Source organism: Cyprinus carpio, chromosome A23, assembly GCF_018340385.1.
Source record: "Cyprinus carpio isolate SPL01 chromosome A23, ASM1834038v1, whole genome shotgun sequence".
NCBI classification, from domain to species: Eukaryota; Metazoa; Chordata; class Actinopteri; order Cypriniformes; family Cyprinidae; genus Cyprinus; species Cyprinus carpio.
The window spans coordinates 11,118,823-11,136,817 of NC_056594.1; the positions used below are offsets into that span (position 1 = coordinate 11,118,823).

The 17,995-nt window shown below is 35.5% G+C and overlaps 1 protein-coding gene across 2 annotated transcripts in view; it reads right to left on the bottom strand.

The window, feature by feature from the left end:
* Positions 1 to 691: 691 nt before the first annotated feature.
* Positions 692 to 17,995, bottom strand: part of LOC109112765 (ephrin type-B receptor 2-like) — a 44,915-nt gene continuing 27,611 nt past the window's right edge. Inside the window, exons 4-15 of one of the 2 annotated variants that reach the window (XM_042713104.1) lie at positions 12,995 to 13,150; positions 10,531 to 10,866; positions 5,744 to 5,868; positions 4,942 to 5,104; positions 3,897 to 4,005; positions 3,673 to 3,737; positions 2,867 to 2,989; positions 2,300 to 2,547; positions 1,409 to 1,624; positions 1,160 to 1,309; positions 1,005 to 1,076; positions 781 to 919 (exon numbers count right to left, since the gene is read on the bottom strand). In XM_042713104.1, coding sequence (XP_042569038.1) covers positions 1,023 to 1,076; positions 1,160 to 1,309; positions 1,409 to 1,624; positions 2,300 to 2,547; positions 2,867 to 2,989; positions 3,673 to 3,737; positions 3,897 to 4,005; positions 4,942 to 5,104; positions 5,744 to 5,868; positions 10,531 to 10,866; positions 12,995 to 13,150 — 1,745 coding nt within the window. In that variant the 3' untranslated portion in view covers positions 781 to 919; positions 1,005 to 1,022. Of the gene's footprint in view, positions 920 to 1,004; positions 1,077 to 1,159; positions 1,310 to 1,408; positions 1,625 to 2,299; positions 2,548 to 2,866; positions 2,990 to 3,672; positions 3,738 to 3,896; positions 4,006 to 4,941; positions 5,105 to 5,743; positions 5,869 to 10,530; positions 10,867 to 12,994; positions 13,151 to 17,995 lie in introns of both variants that reach the window. The other variant, XM_042713103.1, reaches the window with a different exon arrangement.

Below are 17,995 nucleotides of genomic sequence, written 5' to 3' on the forward strand. Positions count from 1 at the left end.
CTTATCATACTCATGTAAACTTCATTACTTAAATCTCAAATACCTCATAAACACATAAAAAATAAAAAAAATATACTTGTTTCTCTTCAGTCTTTATATTTTAAATACCTTATAAACACATTATAAATGTTAGAAATGTATTGCTGAAAACATGTGTAAGACCATTTTCACCATTTTTGAGACCAAGGACCGTTTTTCACCAGGTTTTTTGTTCAGGATTTTTTGGGCATGGGCTGAAATAATAAGAGCTCGCATTCACGCACTGGAGCCACTGTATGACTGTGTTTGTCTAATGCATAAGCATGTATGCTGTGTAATCTAATTAAGGCTGATATTGGTTAACACTGACTTTAAATTATGAAATACAGATAATATACCACACATCCCCGGCGTTTGAGCATTGGCTGATATTGGTTAACACTGACTTTAAATTATGAAATACAGATAATATACCATAAATCACTTTAAGATGCAAACTGAGCAAATTTAACTAAAAAAAAAATAAAATAAAACTAGATGGAAATTTTCCTGCATTCTAATTATAAAGTTCAGACAAATGGCTGTGCTAAGAATACTGAATTCTAATAACAACTATTGTTTTAATTTTTTGCAATAACAATTTTTTTTATGATTATATGGTTCAGACTAATGAACTGAATATGATTCAGTGCTCAGTGCTTGCTGGCCTCTTCTAGTCTGTGCTGACCCAGAATAAAATCTCTTACCCTGAAGAGAGAGGACTGGTGGCCTTCAGGCTGCCAGGATTACGGATCATCTTATCCAGAGTGTTAACAATCTGATTGAACTTCGGACGGTTGTTTCGGTCCTTCTGCCAGCAGTCCAACATTAGTTGGTGCAGTGCATTTGGACAGTCCATAGGAGGAGGTAACCTATAATCCTGCTCGATTGCATTTATTACCTAGATTGATAGGAAGATAAATTACTTTTTAAACATGTTATACTTAACAATACATCAATATAACAAAACAATAAAAATGTTATACACGTTCATGTTTGCACTTTCAGATGGTGTTTAATGACACTGTTCGTCCACTAGGGGACATCCTTATCCAGCTCTTCATGGAAAAATAGAATAGAAGAAAAATTGAATCTGTAATCATCAATATGACTGTGTAATCATATAAGAACTGATTCATACATCTTGATTGCTCATGTCCCAGTATGGTCGCTCTCCATAGGACATGACCTCCCACATTACGATCCCATAGCTCCACACATCACTGGAAGACGTGAACTTCCTGTATTGAATAGCCTCGGGAGCAGTCCATCGTATTGGGATTTTCCCTCCCTTTTGTGGAAATTGAATTTAGTAAGAAATATTTCATTAGCATGAAGTAGGTGCTGCCACATAGCGTCAGTCTATATAACACATTAAACAGACACTCACCAGGGCGCTTGTGTATGTAGGATCTGATGTGTCATCTTCCAGAAAGCGAGAAAGCCCAAAATCGGATACTTTGCAGACTAGATTGCTGTTAACCAGGATGTTGCGGGCAGCCAGATCACGATGTACGTAGTTCATGTCACAGAGGTATTTCATGCCAGCTGCAATGCCACGCAGCATGCCAACCAACTGAATGACAGTGAACTGGCCATCGTTTTGCTAAGATGTCATACAGAGAATACAGAAATATTAAATATATTAAAATATAATCAAATTTTGTGTTGATGACAGAGGATACACATATGTTTCTTCTCTACATTAAGAAAAAAAAAAAGCTTATCTAACATTTTAATATCAGCCTTTCTAACAAAACATCGTTGTTATGTGAGCTTGTGGCAAAATCTTGTGGCAAAACATCTGGACTTCAGTGCCTCTCTGCAGACACATCTGGGCCTTGCCCAATGGGATCTAGAGTTAGTTTAAAGCAGCACAAGGACAAGTGCCTGTGAAATAAAAAGCTGAACTAAATTAGTTTTAGGGAAATGTGAGGGCAAAAACATATATTTTTTTTAATTAGGGAGTGGGGGGGCTCTAGAAATGTTGTGTGTTTATTGTAGGTTAACAAATAACAATGATTAAATGGCTCGTGCAGCCCAATTAGAAGTGAATAGAAGTGGCCATGTTGATTTATTTCACTATGGAACAAATTAATGATGGTTAACTGTGAGAAAAGAGCATTCCTAAAATGGCATTGGTAGTTAAAAAGTTGTTTTTTTTTTTGCATGATACTTCTTCCACACCACTAGGTGTCAGCAAGTCCAAGACAACTTACAAAATTGAAGTGAACGTTCAATCTTGCTGTTGTTGTTTTCTTGCAGCAACGCTGAAGCTTACCCGAAGGAAGGAGTCCAGTGATCCGTTCTCCATGAATTCAGTGATGATCATTACTGGAGTGCTCTTGGTCACCACTCCTTCCAGGTGGATGATGTTGGGATGGTCAAACTGCCCCATGATGCTGGCTTCGCTCAGGAAGTCCCGCCGCTGCTTCTCAGTGTAGCCTGATTTCAGAGTCTTAATGGCCACCAGAATCTCCCTCTTCCCAGGAAGCCTGAGATTACCGCTGCATACCTCTCCAAACTCACCTTAAAAGTTCAAACGATTAGACCAGATGATTACACCTCAGCGAACGTCATTTATAATTCAGTTAGATGAAAACAATTCAATTAGCAGCCTGGTTTACTAAAACTTTGTTGCTCCTTTAACAATAATCAAAGGTGTGAACACAGGCTCCAGGCTTTTGCTAGATTGCAGCTGCTTTCTAATTAAAGGTTGATTTGCTTATATGTAGTCGACTAACTAGATGAGATGCAAAGATGTTGGTTTGACTGCAAATCAGCACACTATGCAATTAAATCTATGCATATTAAAATATTGCCTATTTACGTGAACAGTGAAAGTCACCTGCACCAATGACTTGCTCGATTTTCACACAGGTCACTTCTATTTCTTTGGCAAACTCGCGCACTGCCTCATTGGGATCCTCATATGTGAAAGGATCAATGTAGATCTTCATTCCTGGAGACACTTGGAAAGAGAAACAGGAGCTGCAGTGTATGCAGTATAAAATATATTGCCTATACTGTAATAACTGCATATCAATGATTCTTAAAAGACATTTTCACTTGAATATCAGATCACCAAAATAACACAAATGTACAAGTTCATTTTATTTTCTTATTTTAGCATTATATTATATTTCATTACATTATATTATATATGTATTTAGTTATATATACTGTAGATATATATACAGTAGAGTTATATTTATATTATTTATAACTTATGTTTTGTCCCATATCTTAAGAATCAGTGATGTATATTTACAGTAAATGATTTATCTTATTAAATTATCTGTCAACATTATAATACCCATCAATGAAACAGAATCATATGGCACACTAAATAATAAAGTCGGAGTATTCTGAGCATGCAAGCACTTTTGGGAGAGGAAATTAAGTAAAATTGAATTATGATCAACTACTTTATCAACACGTGAACTGATTTCAAAACACTGTAGTGTATTCATAGCATGTCACTGTGTGGGAAAGATCTTTAAATTGTCAGTAAAGTTTTGCCGTGGTTAAAATGCTGTTTATATGAGCTCTGCTGTTTTCATTCATTGACTTGAGCCTTGTTTAAAAAGATCAAGTAAATATTATAAGCACAAATGAAATATTATATTATAAGTCACTGAATGGTTTACTCACTGTGGCCGCTTGTGTAATGCTGAAGCTTGTCAGTGTATTCAGATTCTGTCCTGTCACTGCCTCTCCTGATGAGACCCCAACAGGAAAAGAAGGAAAATGTCAGAAAAAAGAGGCTACTTTGAAACACTTTTAAGCTGTTTCTTAGTTTATAAAAGAAAGAGGAAATCAAACATCTGTTCAGTTTTATTTAATCTATTCCAGATCATGGTAACCAACAGACTCACCGATTACAGACGATAATGAGCACAACCACAGCGATGAGAAAAACAACACCAGCAACAGCAGAGCCGATAATGAGGGGCAGCTTCTCCTGCAGGCTGGAGCTGTACTCCTCTTCAGATGTATACATGGTAGACACAAAATCAGATCAGCACAAAAAAGACTAACATTTAACTTTAATAAAAAAAATGAAAAAGTCCCTTTGCATACTGTCCTAACATGATCCTAACTCCAATATGCTAATTAAGTGCTCAAGAAACATTTCTTATTAATAATGTTGAAAATAGTTGTGCTGCGTAATAGTTTTGTGGAGCATGATATATTTTTTCCCGGGGTTCTGTAATGAATAGAAAGTTCAAAAGAACAGCATTTATTTGAAACAGAAATCATTTGTAACTTTAAATGACTTGACTGTACATAAATGACTTTACTGTCACTTTTGATCAATTTAATACATCTTACAAAAACTTTCTTACTGAGCCCAAACTTTTGATTGGTAGTGTACACAGAAAACTGACTAAATTGGTCTCAAATATTTTTGTTGCCACATTTTATATCACAGTATTGTTAAATTCTTGATTCTGATTGGCTAACAAACCTTCACAGGCTGTTGATTCATCTTTAGCAATTGACTGTCAACACTTTTTACATGTGTGACATTTTAATAACAATTTGTCAACAGTTACTTTCTGGATTTTGTCAGACATGCCACAGAATATTCTAATGCCTGCTAAACACAAATAAATGTGTTTCCAAGTAGCAAAGTGTTCCCTGCTGTCGAATGTTTCCATTTTTGTCAAAGTGAACGTGGCTACATGTCTCAGATTAGTATTAAGAATAAGCAACATGCTGCGATGGCTCATGTTTCTGGCTTTGACCTTGGCACATTGTGATCCAACACACTGCGCTTAAAGCTATTTCAGAGACTGGAAAGCAGTTTTTGCCAGACTATAGCACCTAACTTGTAAAGAAATAATCAGACTATTAATTGGGAAAGCAGAAAAGCTAAATCAACATGTCTAGTGGCAAACGTTTGTTAAAGTCCAGTACCTTCAGTCATTGTTTGGAAGTACATCTTCCCACTTAAACGTCCAAAGCCCGCCACTGTTCTGGCCCGCACCTGGAAGACGTAGATGGTCCCCGGCTTCAGGCCCCAGATAACCGCTGTATTAGTCTGACTCCGCAGTAGAGAGGAGTTTGACTCTGCCATATTCTAGATTTGAACCAAAGATCAGAAATCACATAACAGAAGCAAAATCCATACAGGAGCAATTAAACCATTTTTAGAAAAATAAAATGGTCCACATTTTAGAAGAAATGTCGATTATTCAGTTTAATTTCTTTTGGTTTTGCTGCTTGACCAATTTAGTTAATTAAACTTATGCTAATGCAACATTTTTTTAACGTTTTATTTTTTTTATATAACAATTTAATTTAATTGCACATAGCTAATTTACATTTGCACAATAGAAGTTTACTTAATACACTCTGTTGGTACTACATTAGCAATTTCATTAGCATAATGGGATGTACAGAAATCCAGAACTTCACAGACACATAGGACATTTATTTGAGTGTTATGTGTTAAACTAACACTATTCATGTAGTGTATTTAATTTAGTTCTTCATTAAAGTAAAATTACTTCATTTAGGGATCCCAGGCACTTAATGTGGCCTGAGCTTAAATTTCACTCTTAAGTAATCTTAATTTATGCTTGTGTAAGAGCATAATTCATTTATCCCAAAATATTATTATTATTCATTGAAAGGGATTTTTTGAAGTTCACCTCAATTGAACTTCATAGAATGTTTCTATTTTCAGTATGTTTCTGTATATTTGATGACTTATTACCTTCTCATAATACTGCAGCTCATAGTCCAAAATGACTCCATTGGGCTGGTCTGGCTGGGACCAGGACAGTGTGATACTGTCCACGGTTCGACTGACCTGATGCATGATTGACACAGCAGATGGAGCTGTATAGAGGGTGATAAAAAAGGAAATATAATAAAAAATAAAGATAGCTAGATACATAAATGTAGGAGTTCATCTGAGGATCTTTTCATGAAAAATTATTTCATAATAAAGATTACATTAGAGAGGTTCTCAATGCTGAATGAGTTTAGATCACCACACAGAATCTCAGCCAAGCCAAGGCCCCTCTTTTCATTACGAACATTAAAATGAATACATTGCATAATCCTTGATAAATTTTTATCATGAAAATCCCATGTTTGTATGTTCCATATACAAATTAACATTTTTATTCAGCAAAGATGCATTTAATTGGTCAAAAGTGACAGTAAAGACTGTTCTAATGTTACAAAAGATGTCTATTTTAAATAAATTCTGTTCTTTATTCATCAATGAGTCCTGAAAAAGTATCAGTTTTCACAAAAATATTAATCAACATAACGGTTTTCAACATAGGTAATAATAAGAAAGGTTTATTGAGCATCAATTCAGCATATTAGAATGATTTCTAAAGGATCATGTGACACTAAAACAATGGACTCCTGAAAATCCAGCTTTTCTATCCCAGGAATAAACTGCATTTTAAAATATATTAAAATAGAAAAAAAATTAATTGTAATGATATTCAGTACTTTTTTATTGTATTTTTGATCAAATAAAAGTTACCTTGATGGGCATATAAGGGGATTCTTTCAAAAACATTTTTTAAAATAAAATCTTACAGACCCTAAACTTCTGAGCGGTAGTGTAGGGACCTTTGGTTGAAAACCCTTGGTTTAGATAATGAATCTGGAAGGTTCACTGTTTTTGAAATCCGGAAAGTACTGCAACAGCAGATAAATTCCTCCCTAAGCACAACAGTATTTCCAACAAAGATCAGCTATAATGTCTATAGTTCTGGAGCTCCCATGTTAACTGGCCACTGTGTTGTACTCACAGTTCTCTGGCACCCGTGCAGTTTTAGATACAGAGCAGCCATTATATCAACTGCAGCTTCAGGCTGACTACTAAAATAAAGACTCTGGAAGCCCATGTAACACTTCATTATCATTTACAAGCTTGAAACAAAAAGACAAGCGTGAAAGCTGGCAAACACTATAGCTGCTGGTAAAACTGCACTTATGGTTTAAAGATCAAACAAATCAAAGTGCCTTAAAGCCAATCGATGCCTTGAACAGGGTTCAGCTGGAGCAGCGGGGTGGCAGAGTATATGCTCCTGGCATGCTTGCTTGGGTTTGATGGGTGGAAAGTGATTCGGTTTATACGCCAAATACTGATTCCCTAGACATGCATGATAAAATATAATAGGTAAGACAATATCTGAGCATTTTAAGACCATTTTAATATTTTTTCAAAATAAATTGGTCAAATAAATGACACTGATACTCTTTCACGTGTGCCATCTCTGTATAATTACGGCTGTTAAGCCCAAAGAAAGACGTTTTATACATTGTATTCATAGCTGGCATAAAGTTGATGGTTGATCGCTCAAAGAGTTTGAGGCCTCAGGTTGTTATAATTTCTCCCAGAGCTCAGGAATATTAAGCGCACAATGCTGTGTAAAAAATATGTCTTGTGCTATTTAGTTTCACTGTAAACTTCGATCCTGAGCTTTGATTGAGTGTTTTTCCATGCACTAGTTTCAATGGGCAGAACAAGCCCCGTGTCTTGATTTATTGCACTGAATGATGGGATGGTGTGTGAGGAGGATGGGATTGTTGAGGAGTTTAGCGTGCCATTGTGTATGTTGGAGAGCATCATCCAAACAACACTAGAAAAGACAGATGTGAGTAGACTAACACTCCAAATAGGAAGATGAACCATTTCAAACAATCACAAAATTCAATTCCTCAGGCACATGCAACTTTTTAACCCCCATAATTTGTTGTTGATGACAGGACTAGTCTAAAGGAAAATATTACAGACAAGCCAAAGTCATATTCATCCATCATTTACTGTATGACATTTGAAACCTGTATGACTTTCTTCAGCGAAACAAAAAAAAAAAAAAGAACTTTCATGAAATGTTCAAGCTGCTCTTTTCCCAAGCAATGGAAAATTAATGGTGACCAGCTCCAAGATTTTCAACTAAAATTTCAGTCTTTCCCTCACAGAAACAATCATATGGCTCAAGAAGACTTGGCATGTAGTGCACAAGTTGTATGGACCAAGTTTATGGTATTTTTTGGTCTTTTTTTGAAGCCTTTTCATTCCTATGATGGCAAAGCTGAATTTTTAGTCTTCAGTGTCACATGATCCTTCAGAAATCATTCTAATACGCTGATTTGGTGCTCAAGAAACATTTCTTATTATCATTAATGTTGAAAACAGATGCTGCTTAATATTTTTGTGGAAACGGTCATTAAATTCTTCGATATACATACATAATAATTTGTTGATATAAAAAATAAAATTTGTTGATTTGCTGTAAATAACATGTATTTGAAAAATAAATATTTTATAACATTATAAACATCACAACACCACTTATCAACAAAATAATTCCTTCCATCACTTCTCAAAAAAGAAAAAAAAAAATTGTCCTGACTCCAAACTTTTGAATGGTAGTGTTTATAAAACTCATGGAATGGAATGGCAACAACAAAATGCTATTATCAACTAAATCTTGTTTATTCTAAGCAGCCATGGTTTCTTTAACAATGTTTTCAAGGAAATGCAGTTTTCTAAAGTTCAAGAATCCCCAGAATGCCTGGAGAGAATCCACCACAGGTATGCGTCCATAAAATACAGCAAGTCATTATATTTGAAAATAATTTCTTTTGGTTTGATGAAGTGATCTGTTTTCCAAAGAGTCTGCAGTAAGTGGTACTTCATCATTCCGCTGCTCTCTTTGACTGCAATTTATGAGAAATACAAGTAGTACTCTCTCAGTGAAAAACATAAATTCATATGTCCTTGCGGTATTCTGGAGGAGAAAAAGAGGAACAGATTACGAGCATTTCCATCTGAAATGGATCTCAGAATCATTCTTTTCTCCACAAGAATTTCCACTGTAGCAAATGACAAAGTAATTTCCTAGTTCATCGCAGCTTAAAACAAAGTATTCAAGGCTTGAAAACATTAATGGGAATACCTATAGGCCTAATGTTTTTAAAATGCAGGTTCTTATGGTATAAAGAAACATGCTTTTTTTTTTTTACTCTCGAAATTCCTTCCCTGAGGCTAAATATCCAATGTAAATTTTTAATAATAATGATAAAAATAAAAATTTTTCTTACACTGTTCTTCCTTATTTGATGCATACACCATGTATTTTATAAAAACCATTAGCAAGTTTCTCAGAGCAACATTATTAATAAATCCCTGAGTGCTGTGTAAACACGTAGCTGTTGAGCTCAGGCTTGGGCTCTGGCTGAGCAGCCGGTCCTGGCATTGTCCCTCTCTCTGTGTTAGGGGGTGGGGTGGGGGGGTGGGTTGTTGTGGATGGTGTGAGGTGGATTTTTGTCTTTTAATGGCCGAAGTGAAGCGGTAATGTGGACTGACAGGCACACCGGTGGAGCCCCAGTCTCTAGTGATAGGGCCAGCGAGTTCACTGCAGCACAGCCGGGGGCACGGCTCTCATTAAAATGCTCTATTAAACACTATTATGTTCCTTTTGAACTGGCTCTTTTTGACTGGCATTTAAAATCCCTGCACAAAGCAATATGACGAGTGTTGTGGACTAGCTTTCAGTTCTCAGATAAAAATTGAGGGAACATGAGAAATCTGATCAGGTGAAGATAAAAAGATGCAAACACATCACTTTCATGATGGTGTCCTATAAAACTGAAGACACTCAAAGCATCTTTCTGTCGGGGGAAAAAAACCTTGGCAACATTAACAGTGAGACTAACAGAGATAGTGTTTAACTTCGATCTGGTGATGTGTAAAATTGTATATTTTCAAAACCAAGCCGGTGGGTTGCCTGAATAGGCAGCTGGTCAGCTAAATGTTTTAAAAAGGCTGTAAATAGTTCCGCTGGTTTTGGCATCAACTGACTACAATTAGACACATTTCTTAGGTGGTGTTTCTTGCATAGAAATGTAAATAAATAAATAAATAAAATAAGTCAAAATGTACCAAATTTGATAAGAGTATAATTATAATTACATAGTTTCCAGATCAATTCCAGATATTTCAAAAATATTTTATTAATATTAATATTAATATTAATAAAAAAAATAAACAACCAAAAATACACACACATGTAAACAAACACACACACATAATATATATTAATATATCATATATAATAATAAATATAGTATAATACCATAGCAATATAATATGAAATAAACTATTAAATATATTCTATAATATAAAAAAAATTATATTATACTAATATATTATAATATATTAAATATTATTTTATACATATATACTATTTATGTATTATATAAAATATAAACTGCTTTTAACACATTTAAATATTTACCTACTTTAAGATAAACAAGAGGTCCATGACTTCAAAACGTTGTAAACCCCTGAAATAGTCTTATACTAAATATAATTTATCCTTACACTAAAATCTACAAAAGTTGCCCGGTAACACAAAAGCTCATGTTACTGAAGGTAAAATTCAGCCCCCAGCAAGTTAAAAATATTTTGACTATGAACATCATCTGCGATGTTTCAAACCGTAACCTGTGTTCCCGTTGTCTTACCGGCCTGGTTTGTGGTGATGTTGACAGCGGTGAACTGAGGTGAGAAGGGACTCTGGTCAGACACTCCATTCACAGCCTGAATCTCAAACGTGTACTGCGTGTGGGCCAGCAGGTCACTGATATGGACCCGGGGATCGGTCAGGCCCAGTTGGCGGGGCACGAACTGCACATTGTCACCGCAGCGAGTGCAGGCCCCTCGACCTGAACCACAGCTCTTGCAGATGATGTTGTAGACCACGTCCTCCCGGCCTCCGCTGTCTTTCGGTGGATCCCACTCCAGCCGCAGGGAAGTCTCGTTCACGCTAGAAATCACTCTCTGGGGTGCTGACGGAACCGCTGTGGAGAGTCAAACCACACTGCCTCATCAGCAAGTCTACATCTTATCAGGACAGGAGTTTAATTAAAACCAGCCGAGGAATAGATTCTTGGATTATATGGTGTAAGGTCGCAAGAAAAAGTATGTGAACCCTTTCAATTAGTCATCAGATTTAATCTTATCAAGTCACAATAATAGGCCACCTAAATTGTCCCTAAATTAGGCCTATGTGATGTTAAGTAACTTTACGTGTCCTGTCCCATGGCTTTTTTCCCCTCATAGTCTGCTGTGCTGCTGACTTGAGCACAATCTAACTGCTCCGTCTTGTGTCTTTATGATCTGATTTTCACTTATCCATTAGCCTATTATCACTGTTCTTTTAAAAAAGAAACTGGATCAAAGTAATCTCCGCTTTCTAACAAGCCACATTAAAGTAATAATTTCATAATGGGTAATGACAAGAGATAAAAAGAGAAGTGGTTGATTGTAATGTAAAACAAGAGTGAAAGGGAAGAATGTTCTCCTCCCTCTATTCTGGACACAGTGCAGCAGTTCAGATTACTGACAGTGTAGAGCACTACTCCAGCATTCACACAGGCCCACCCTCCCCAAAAGAACAGAGCATTATGCAAATCCCGTCGGGCCAATCTCGCTGCTCACTGAGTTAAAGCAACGAATGAATGTTCAGTGAGTTACACACTCATTTTCTTTTTGCTGCACTTAACTGGAGCTCTAAAAGGGCAACCCCATGAAAAAAAGGAAAAGGCTGCCTACATGCTAAAGTATATACCTGTACAACATGAGTCACAATGCTGAAGTAACTGATGTTTTTAAGTACAGTAAGCATGTCAAGATGACCGGTACTGTGACAGAAGCTGATACTAAATTAAAGCAGTTAACTGCAACAGCAGTCTTTTACAGTATCAACTTAATTCTGTACCCGAGGGCTGTCTGGCTGAGAGACGAATTCTTTTAATTGTCACGTGTGTATTTGAACCTGTGCATTACAGAATGTCTTGAGGAGTAAATTGCAGTTTAATAAACTGCTGCTATTATTATTATTTAATTAACGAATTTATCAACAACAATATTATTTTATTGTTGTTATTATTATTATTACATAGCTTTTTTAAATATTATTAATTGTAACAATATCAGTGTTAAAATTAGTGCTGTGAAAATTAATGCATTTCCACCCCACTCACAACTGCTGCATCGGTCTCTTTTTTCTCGACAAGAGTAGCATTGATTTAGATGCAGAACATCTTTACGACCACATCAAATGGGAGACTTTTCAGATGCGCACTCCAGCTTCGCCTCAGTGCCAGGCTCTAGTCAAACGAGCGCAAAATTAAAGGTTCAAGTGAGGAGGGAGCTTCAGTAGAAGAACAGTGAACTGTGGTCAGATCTTAAGATCTTAATCTGCAATTAATTTCAGAAAACAATGTGTGATTAATTCATTAATTGTTTTAATCAATTGACAGCACAAGTTAAAATTATTATTATTATTATATAATAATAATAAACAAAGAATAAACTTCTGTCTGATAAGCTAATAATTATTTTCATGTTATATACTATAATCAATAAATTTTGCATATTAAAATTCTATATTTTTATGTAAAACAAATAAAATTAATCTATTTAAATGTTACAGTTGAATCACAACATACCGTATGAAAAATTATAAATATTTTAAGATTTACAATTAAATAATATTTTTTAAGATTAACTTTAAGATGAGTGTTAGATGATGGCAAAGGTAAACTAAATGCAAAAATATAGTAAATAAGCTGAACAATTAAATATTAGCAGATAAATAAAATTCTGATTATCAGCAAGAACTCCTGATTAAAAAAAAAAAAAAAAAAAAAAAAAAAAAAAATATAAATATTTTTTAAAAAATATATATATATATATATATATATATATATATATATATATATATATCAGCTGATAACCAATATGGAACATCATGCATCCTTATTTCTTGCCATCCGTACTGAGAAAATATTATTTCTGACTGCTTTGAAGATAATCAAAATTGACTAGGTGTTTGTATGGACCACATCAAAGCCTGTCTGATTTTCAAAAAAGAGAGTCAAAACCACCATAAATGACATAAAATAGCATAAGAGAATGACATACTGGTACAGGGCATCTGTAGAGGGTCAGAGTCTGCATGGTAGTATCCACTGCGGCACACACAGTTGGTTGCACCCTCATTGGTGGTGCGGCTGTTGATGGGACACTGGAGACATTGCTGGTCCCCTTGAGATGCTTTGAAGGACCCAGATGGACATGCTGCATTAAGAAAAGTAGAGACCAACTATAGTCAATGGTAAATCAGAATAAACAAGTCATTCATTTAGAAATAGATTTAATGAGTTTGTTTTAGGATGCATCACACATACATACTGTAAATGTCTGGAGCACATTATCATTCCTCTCACTCTCATTAATGTCTCCACACATCAAGCACATTTTCTTATAAAACAGCCATCTTTATATTTCAGTTTGGAATCAAAAGGAAATACAGGAAGTGAAAGCCTTCATAAAACATTCTGATGGGCCTCCAGTGCAGTTCTGAAGCTTGGTCTCGCACTGATAATCTTTTGTTTGGCATACAAAGAGCCGAATGGCACTCAGATGTATCTGTGGAATAAACTAACAAAGACCTTGTAAAATCACAGCACAGTTTTTCCCTGCTGCCTTGTTTTACTGAAAACAAAATGCAAATGTGCTTGTGCTATTCAGAATTTTCTTTAAAATGAAGAATTTAATTACTTTGTGAAAACTGGATATTTAGGTGTTTATTATGATTATGATATCTGCTTCACAAAGAATCTCCCTTTGCAAAAAAAAAAATAAAGAAAAAAAATTGATGTTTAAATGATAATGCAAACAATTTAGAAATAGAATGACTTTTTAACTTTCAAATCAGGAAACAGAGGGCACCCACCCACCCTTGAAATAAAAAAAAGCAGCAGTAAAGAAATAACAGCAGTTTTAAAAGATGTTCTCAAAATGTGATCTGCCTGCATTGAGAGGATGACAGGGAGCAGCAGCTAGTGCGTGAAATTATGATGACAACCGTCCTTGCAGACTGATTTGCTTAAAGTATTAAAAATAGAAAACATTTAGTCTATTATTTCTTTAAAGCAACTTTGAAATAATATATATTATGAAAAGTGTTATTTAAATAAACATAATAACAGCAAAAAAAGAAAAAAAAAATATTTTCCTTCAGTGTCATCCTGTTGTGAATCACAAACACTTTCAGAGAAGGTAGCTAAAAGGATATTCTGGATCACGTTTCAGCTGTTTTTGTCCATATTAAGAAAGTCAATAAAGTCCAAAACACTCAAGCTCTAAATTCATGAAATGAATCCATATGACTGATATATAAAACATCATCTAATGTCTGGCCTCCTTGATTCTCAGGTCACATGCCCAAGAACATGATGTTAGCGTCACCATATTTAATAGTCTATGTACACTACCATTCAAAAGACTGTAAGATTTAAAAATGTAAATTATTCCTGTGATGGAAAAGCTGAATCTTCAGCAGCCATTACTCCAGTCTTCAGTGTCACATGATCCTTCAGAAATCACTCTAATATGATGATTTGATGTTGAACAGTTGTGCTGCTTACTATTTTTTGGACATTTTTTTTTATTTACCTGTACATTTTGTTCAGCGTATCATCAGTGTAAATGACAGATTTTAAATTTTTGGGTGAACTATCCCTTTAACTGGAAGTTATTTGTCCTAGCAGCTGAAACGGTGACATATTTACATTTTTAGTGATGAGTCAAGACATACCTTGTGAAACTGGGACTCTCTGGTGAACTGGGACGTTACCATATTTATAATTTAGAATATATTTAAAAACGATGACTTCTTCATCCAGTCATGTGACTGCAGAATGATATGTTAAATTCACGCAGCGTTTTGACACAACCGAAACTCAAATCATTTCCCAGTCACAGACTGCAAGACAGAAAGCCTCCTTTATTTGCTCACACCAAATTGCTCAACAGCTGCCACGTCTGCCCATGGGCCAAAATAACCTCAACGCTCATAATAATACAAATGTTTGTACCACACAGAAATAGCCCATTGACTAGAAATAAATCAAAGATCGAGAGTAAATGTAATACGTGTCACATGTCATCTGCAGGTGCAAAGCAATCAACACTTACCAAGAACAAAGTGTGTTCTAGGAAGTACAATGAAACTCATTCTATTAGCCTAATACCCCAAAAGGCTTTGACAGTAAAACATTACTCTTGGCTGGCGCTCTCAGCCTATGATTGATGACAGAACATTCTCTTTCTGCCAGAAGGAATATAAGGCTTCCCCGCTCACACATCAGAGTGAGTTAGAGTGGTGGACACAGTGAATGAGGTGTTGGTTACCGCTGAATGAGGCGAAGTGGGTGTGAGTGACAGTGTACAGGAGTGGAATTAAATCTGTGGCTCCACAATAGAGTCTGTGCCATGTGAGAGGGAGAACGACAGCAGAACAATATCCCGCCGACATATTAGATGTGTGCGCCGTGTACTGTACATGACTGGAGTATTTAAGTAGGTGCTAATGGAATTCTGGGAGAAATTGATTAAAGACCTTTGTGGCACCGCACATTTTTTCATAATCTTACAGATCTGTTTATCTTCATTCCTGTGAGCAGTTGTGCTTTTTTATGAGGCACATTTTACAACAGGGAAAATCACAGTAAACACTTTATTGTCTCAGTATAACAGTTTATCCTTTGGTGAAAGACATTTTCTTGCCTCTTAAACACAAACTCACTAATTTAAAGGTGTATAATTTTCTCAATGTTAAAGTACTTTCTTCGTCTTTTTCCTACTTTCTTTTCTTTCTACTTTTTCGTCTTAAAAAGCAGAGACGGATATAAGATGTTTGTTGGTAGATTCTCTCAAAAAAGTAAAAACTGTCTGTTTGTTTGAGAATATAGACCAGCCCAATGGACAATGGGAATTTTATGCCTAAATTTGTGACCGCTCATTAAGATTACATTATTACCAGTAGGTGGTGACTTATTGAGTTTTATTTGACTCATTTAATAAATAACTGACTTAACAGAATCATTCACATCTTGTCTTATCCTTTATTAAAATGATGGTTACATAGATTTATCTATAGAAAAAGGTTTCAAAAATATCCTTGCATCATTTACTTTGTGTATCATCATCAATAATTTTTACACATTGCATAACTAGGATAATTCTTCTGCTTAAGATTGACTCATTTCGCACTGAATGAACAACATACCCACTTTCATTCAGCCGATTCTCTTTCACAAATGACATTTCACAGTCCAAATCTTGGTTAAACTCGATAACGCCAACTCATTCACTAACAACATGTCCTAATTTGTTCATTTCGTTAACTAACGAGATGTCCTAGTTTGTTCAGTGTTTCCACTCAGAGTCTCGTTCAGACTCGAAACACAGACTCATTTAGTGCATTCGTTCAGTCAGGAGGTCCAACCAATGAAATGGTCCTTCACAGTCCACACTCGAATACTACTGGCTCATGCTTTACTCAGTCTTTGAGGGCAGGAAAAACCACCAAAGTAGTCACACGGAGAGACCTATGAGTCAGTGCATGGTGACAAGATGTGAACGATTTGTTTACTTAAAATAATTTCATTCAAGAAAAAAACTAAAACCTGAAAACCAATAGTTAAGCTGTATTTTGAAGTGTTTATGGTAAAAGCTTTTTGCATCTCCATCAATCAGTAGGATGAATCAAGCTTACACTATACGACTCCATCCGCACACACTTGGTCGCTTTATAGACAAGCTGCTCAGCTCAAAAACCACTGGCTGAGATCACAGCGGTTGACAGTGAGGAAATTAAATCCACAGGAAAGAAAAAGGTCCATTCTTCCTCAGACAATGCAGAGACTGACACCACGGGCCTTTTTCATTGACAGACATAATTTCATGCCGTATAAGATATGGATGCAGCCTTTTGTAAGCCCTCTCCAACAATTTTCTTGGCCAACTTGAGGCCACAGATGTGTCTGTAATCCTGTTTGACAAAGCAGGCGGTTGGAGAGACATTAATATCCATTAGAGGTGCCGTGTCAACCTGCTGAACTCATCTCAGGATTCACACAGGGGAGTTCACTTGTTTAATGGGGGTGAAGGACTGAACTCATCTGTGCCATACTGCCTGTCATCTCCATATCAAGGTGAATGACGAATTTAAGGAGTTACTAAGGTAATGAGCTTTTTCCTTGAGCATCCATGTTTCATGAAGCCTTCAAAAGTAGCAGCATAATTTGTGTTTGAGGAGTTTACTTTCCAATGAAACACAAATTTTCCTGTTATATACAATCAACAGACAACTCAGTCCTGTACTTCAATTTGTTTAGGATTTCAAACTTGCAAAGTAAAAAGAATAACTGTTTTCCATTCTATATTTTAAAATATAAATGTATCCTTGTGATGGCAAAACCTGTCATTTTCAGCAGCCATTACTCAAGTTTGATCCTTCAGAAATCATTGTAATTTGCTTATTCACTGCCCAGGAAACATTTCTGAGTATTATCTTTTTTGTTATGTTGCTAAAAAAAAAACAACAAAAAAAAAAACATTAAAGAGCAGGTCATATGGTATTTTAAAGTGTTCTAATATTATGTTGGAGTCCCCTACAATAGCTTTAAATGCAAAGGTCAGAAAACATTGTAATTTTCTCAGAATATACATTTAATATTAGTGAAAAAGGATTCTGAAATGGTTCGTTCAAAGCAGTTCTGAATTAAAGGTCTGTAAACTCCTCCCTTATATAAGCCTACTCTGCTCTGATTGGTCAGCTGGCCATGTCTATTGTGACTGGTCTTTCCGAATACAATGCGTGAAACGCACATTACCATAATAATTTTTTTGGTCCAGAGGGTTACTTGAAAAAAACAGATAAACACATTTTGCGGGCAAGTGGGGATTATGCAAATGTGTTACCTTGTGATGTATATAGTTACCGGGCAGAAGATTCAAAAATATGATGACTCGTTAACACGGTTCAGAGTCGATTCTTTGTTTTGAGAGACAATATCTTTATTTATCATGCACTTTTCTGATTAACAACCTTGCAAACTGTTTACATTGAAAGAT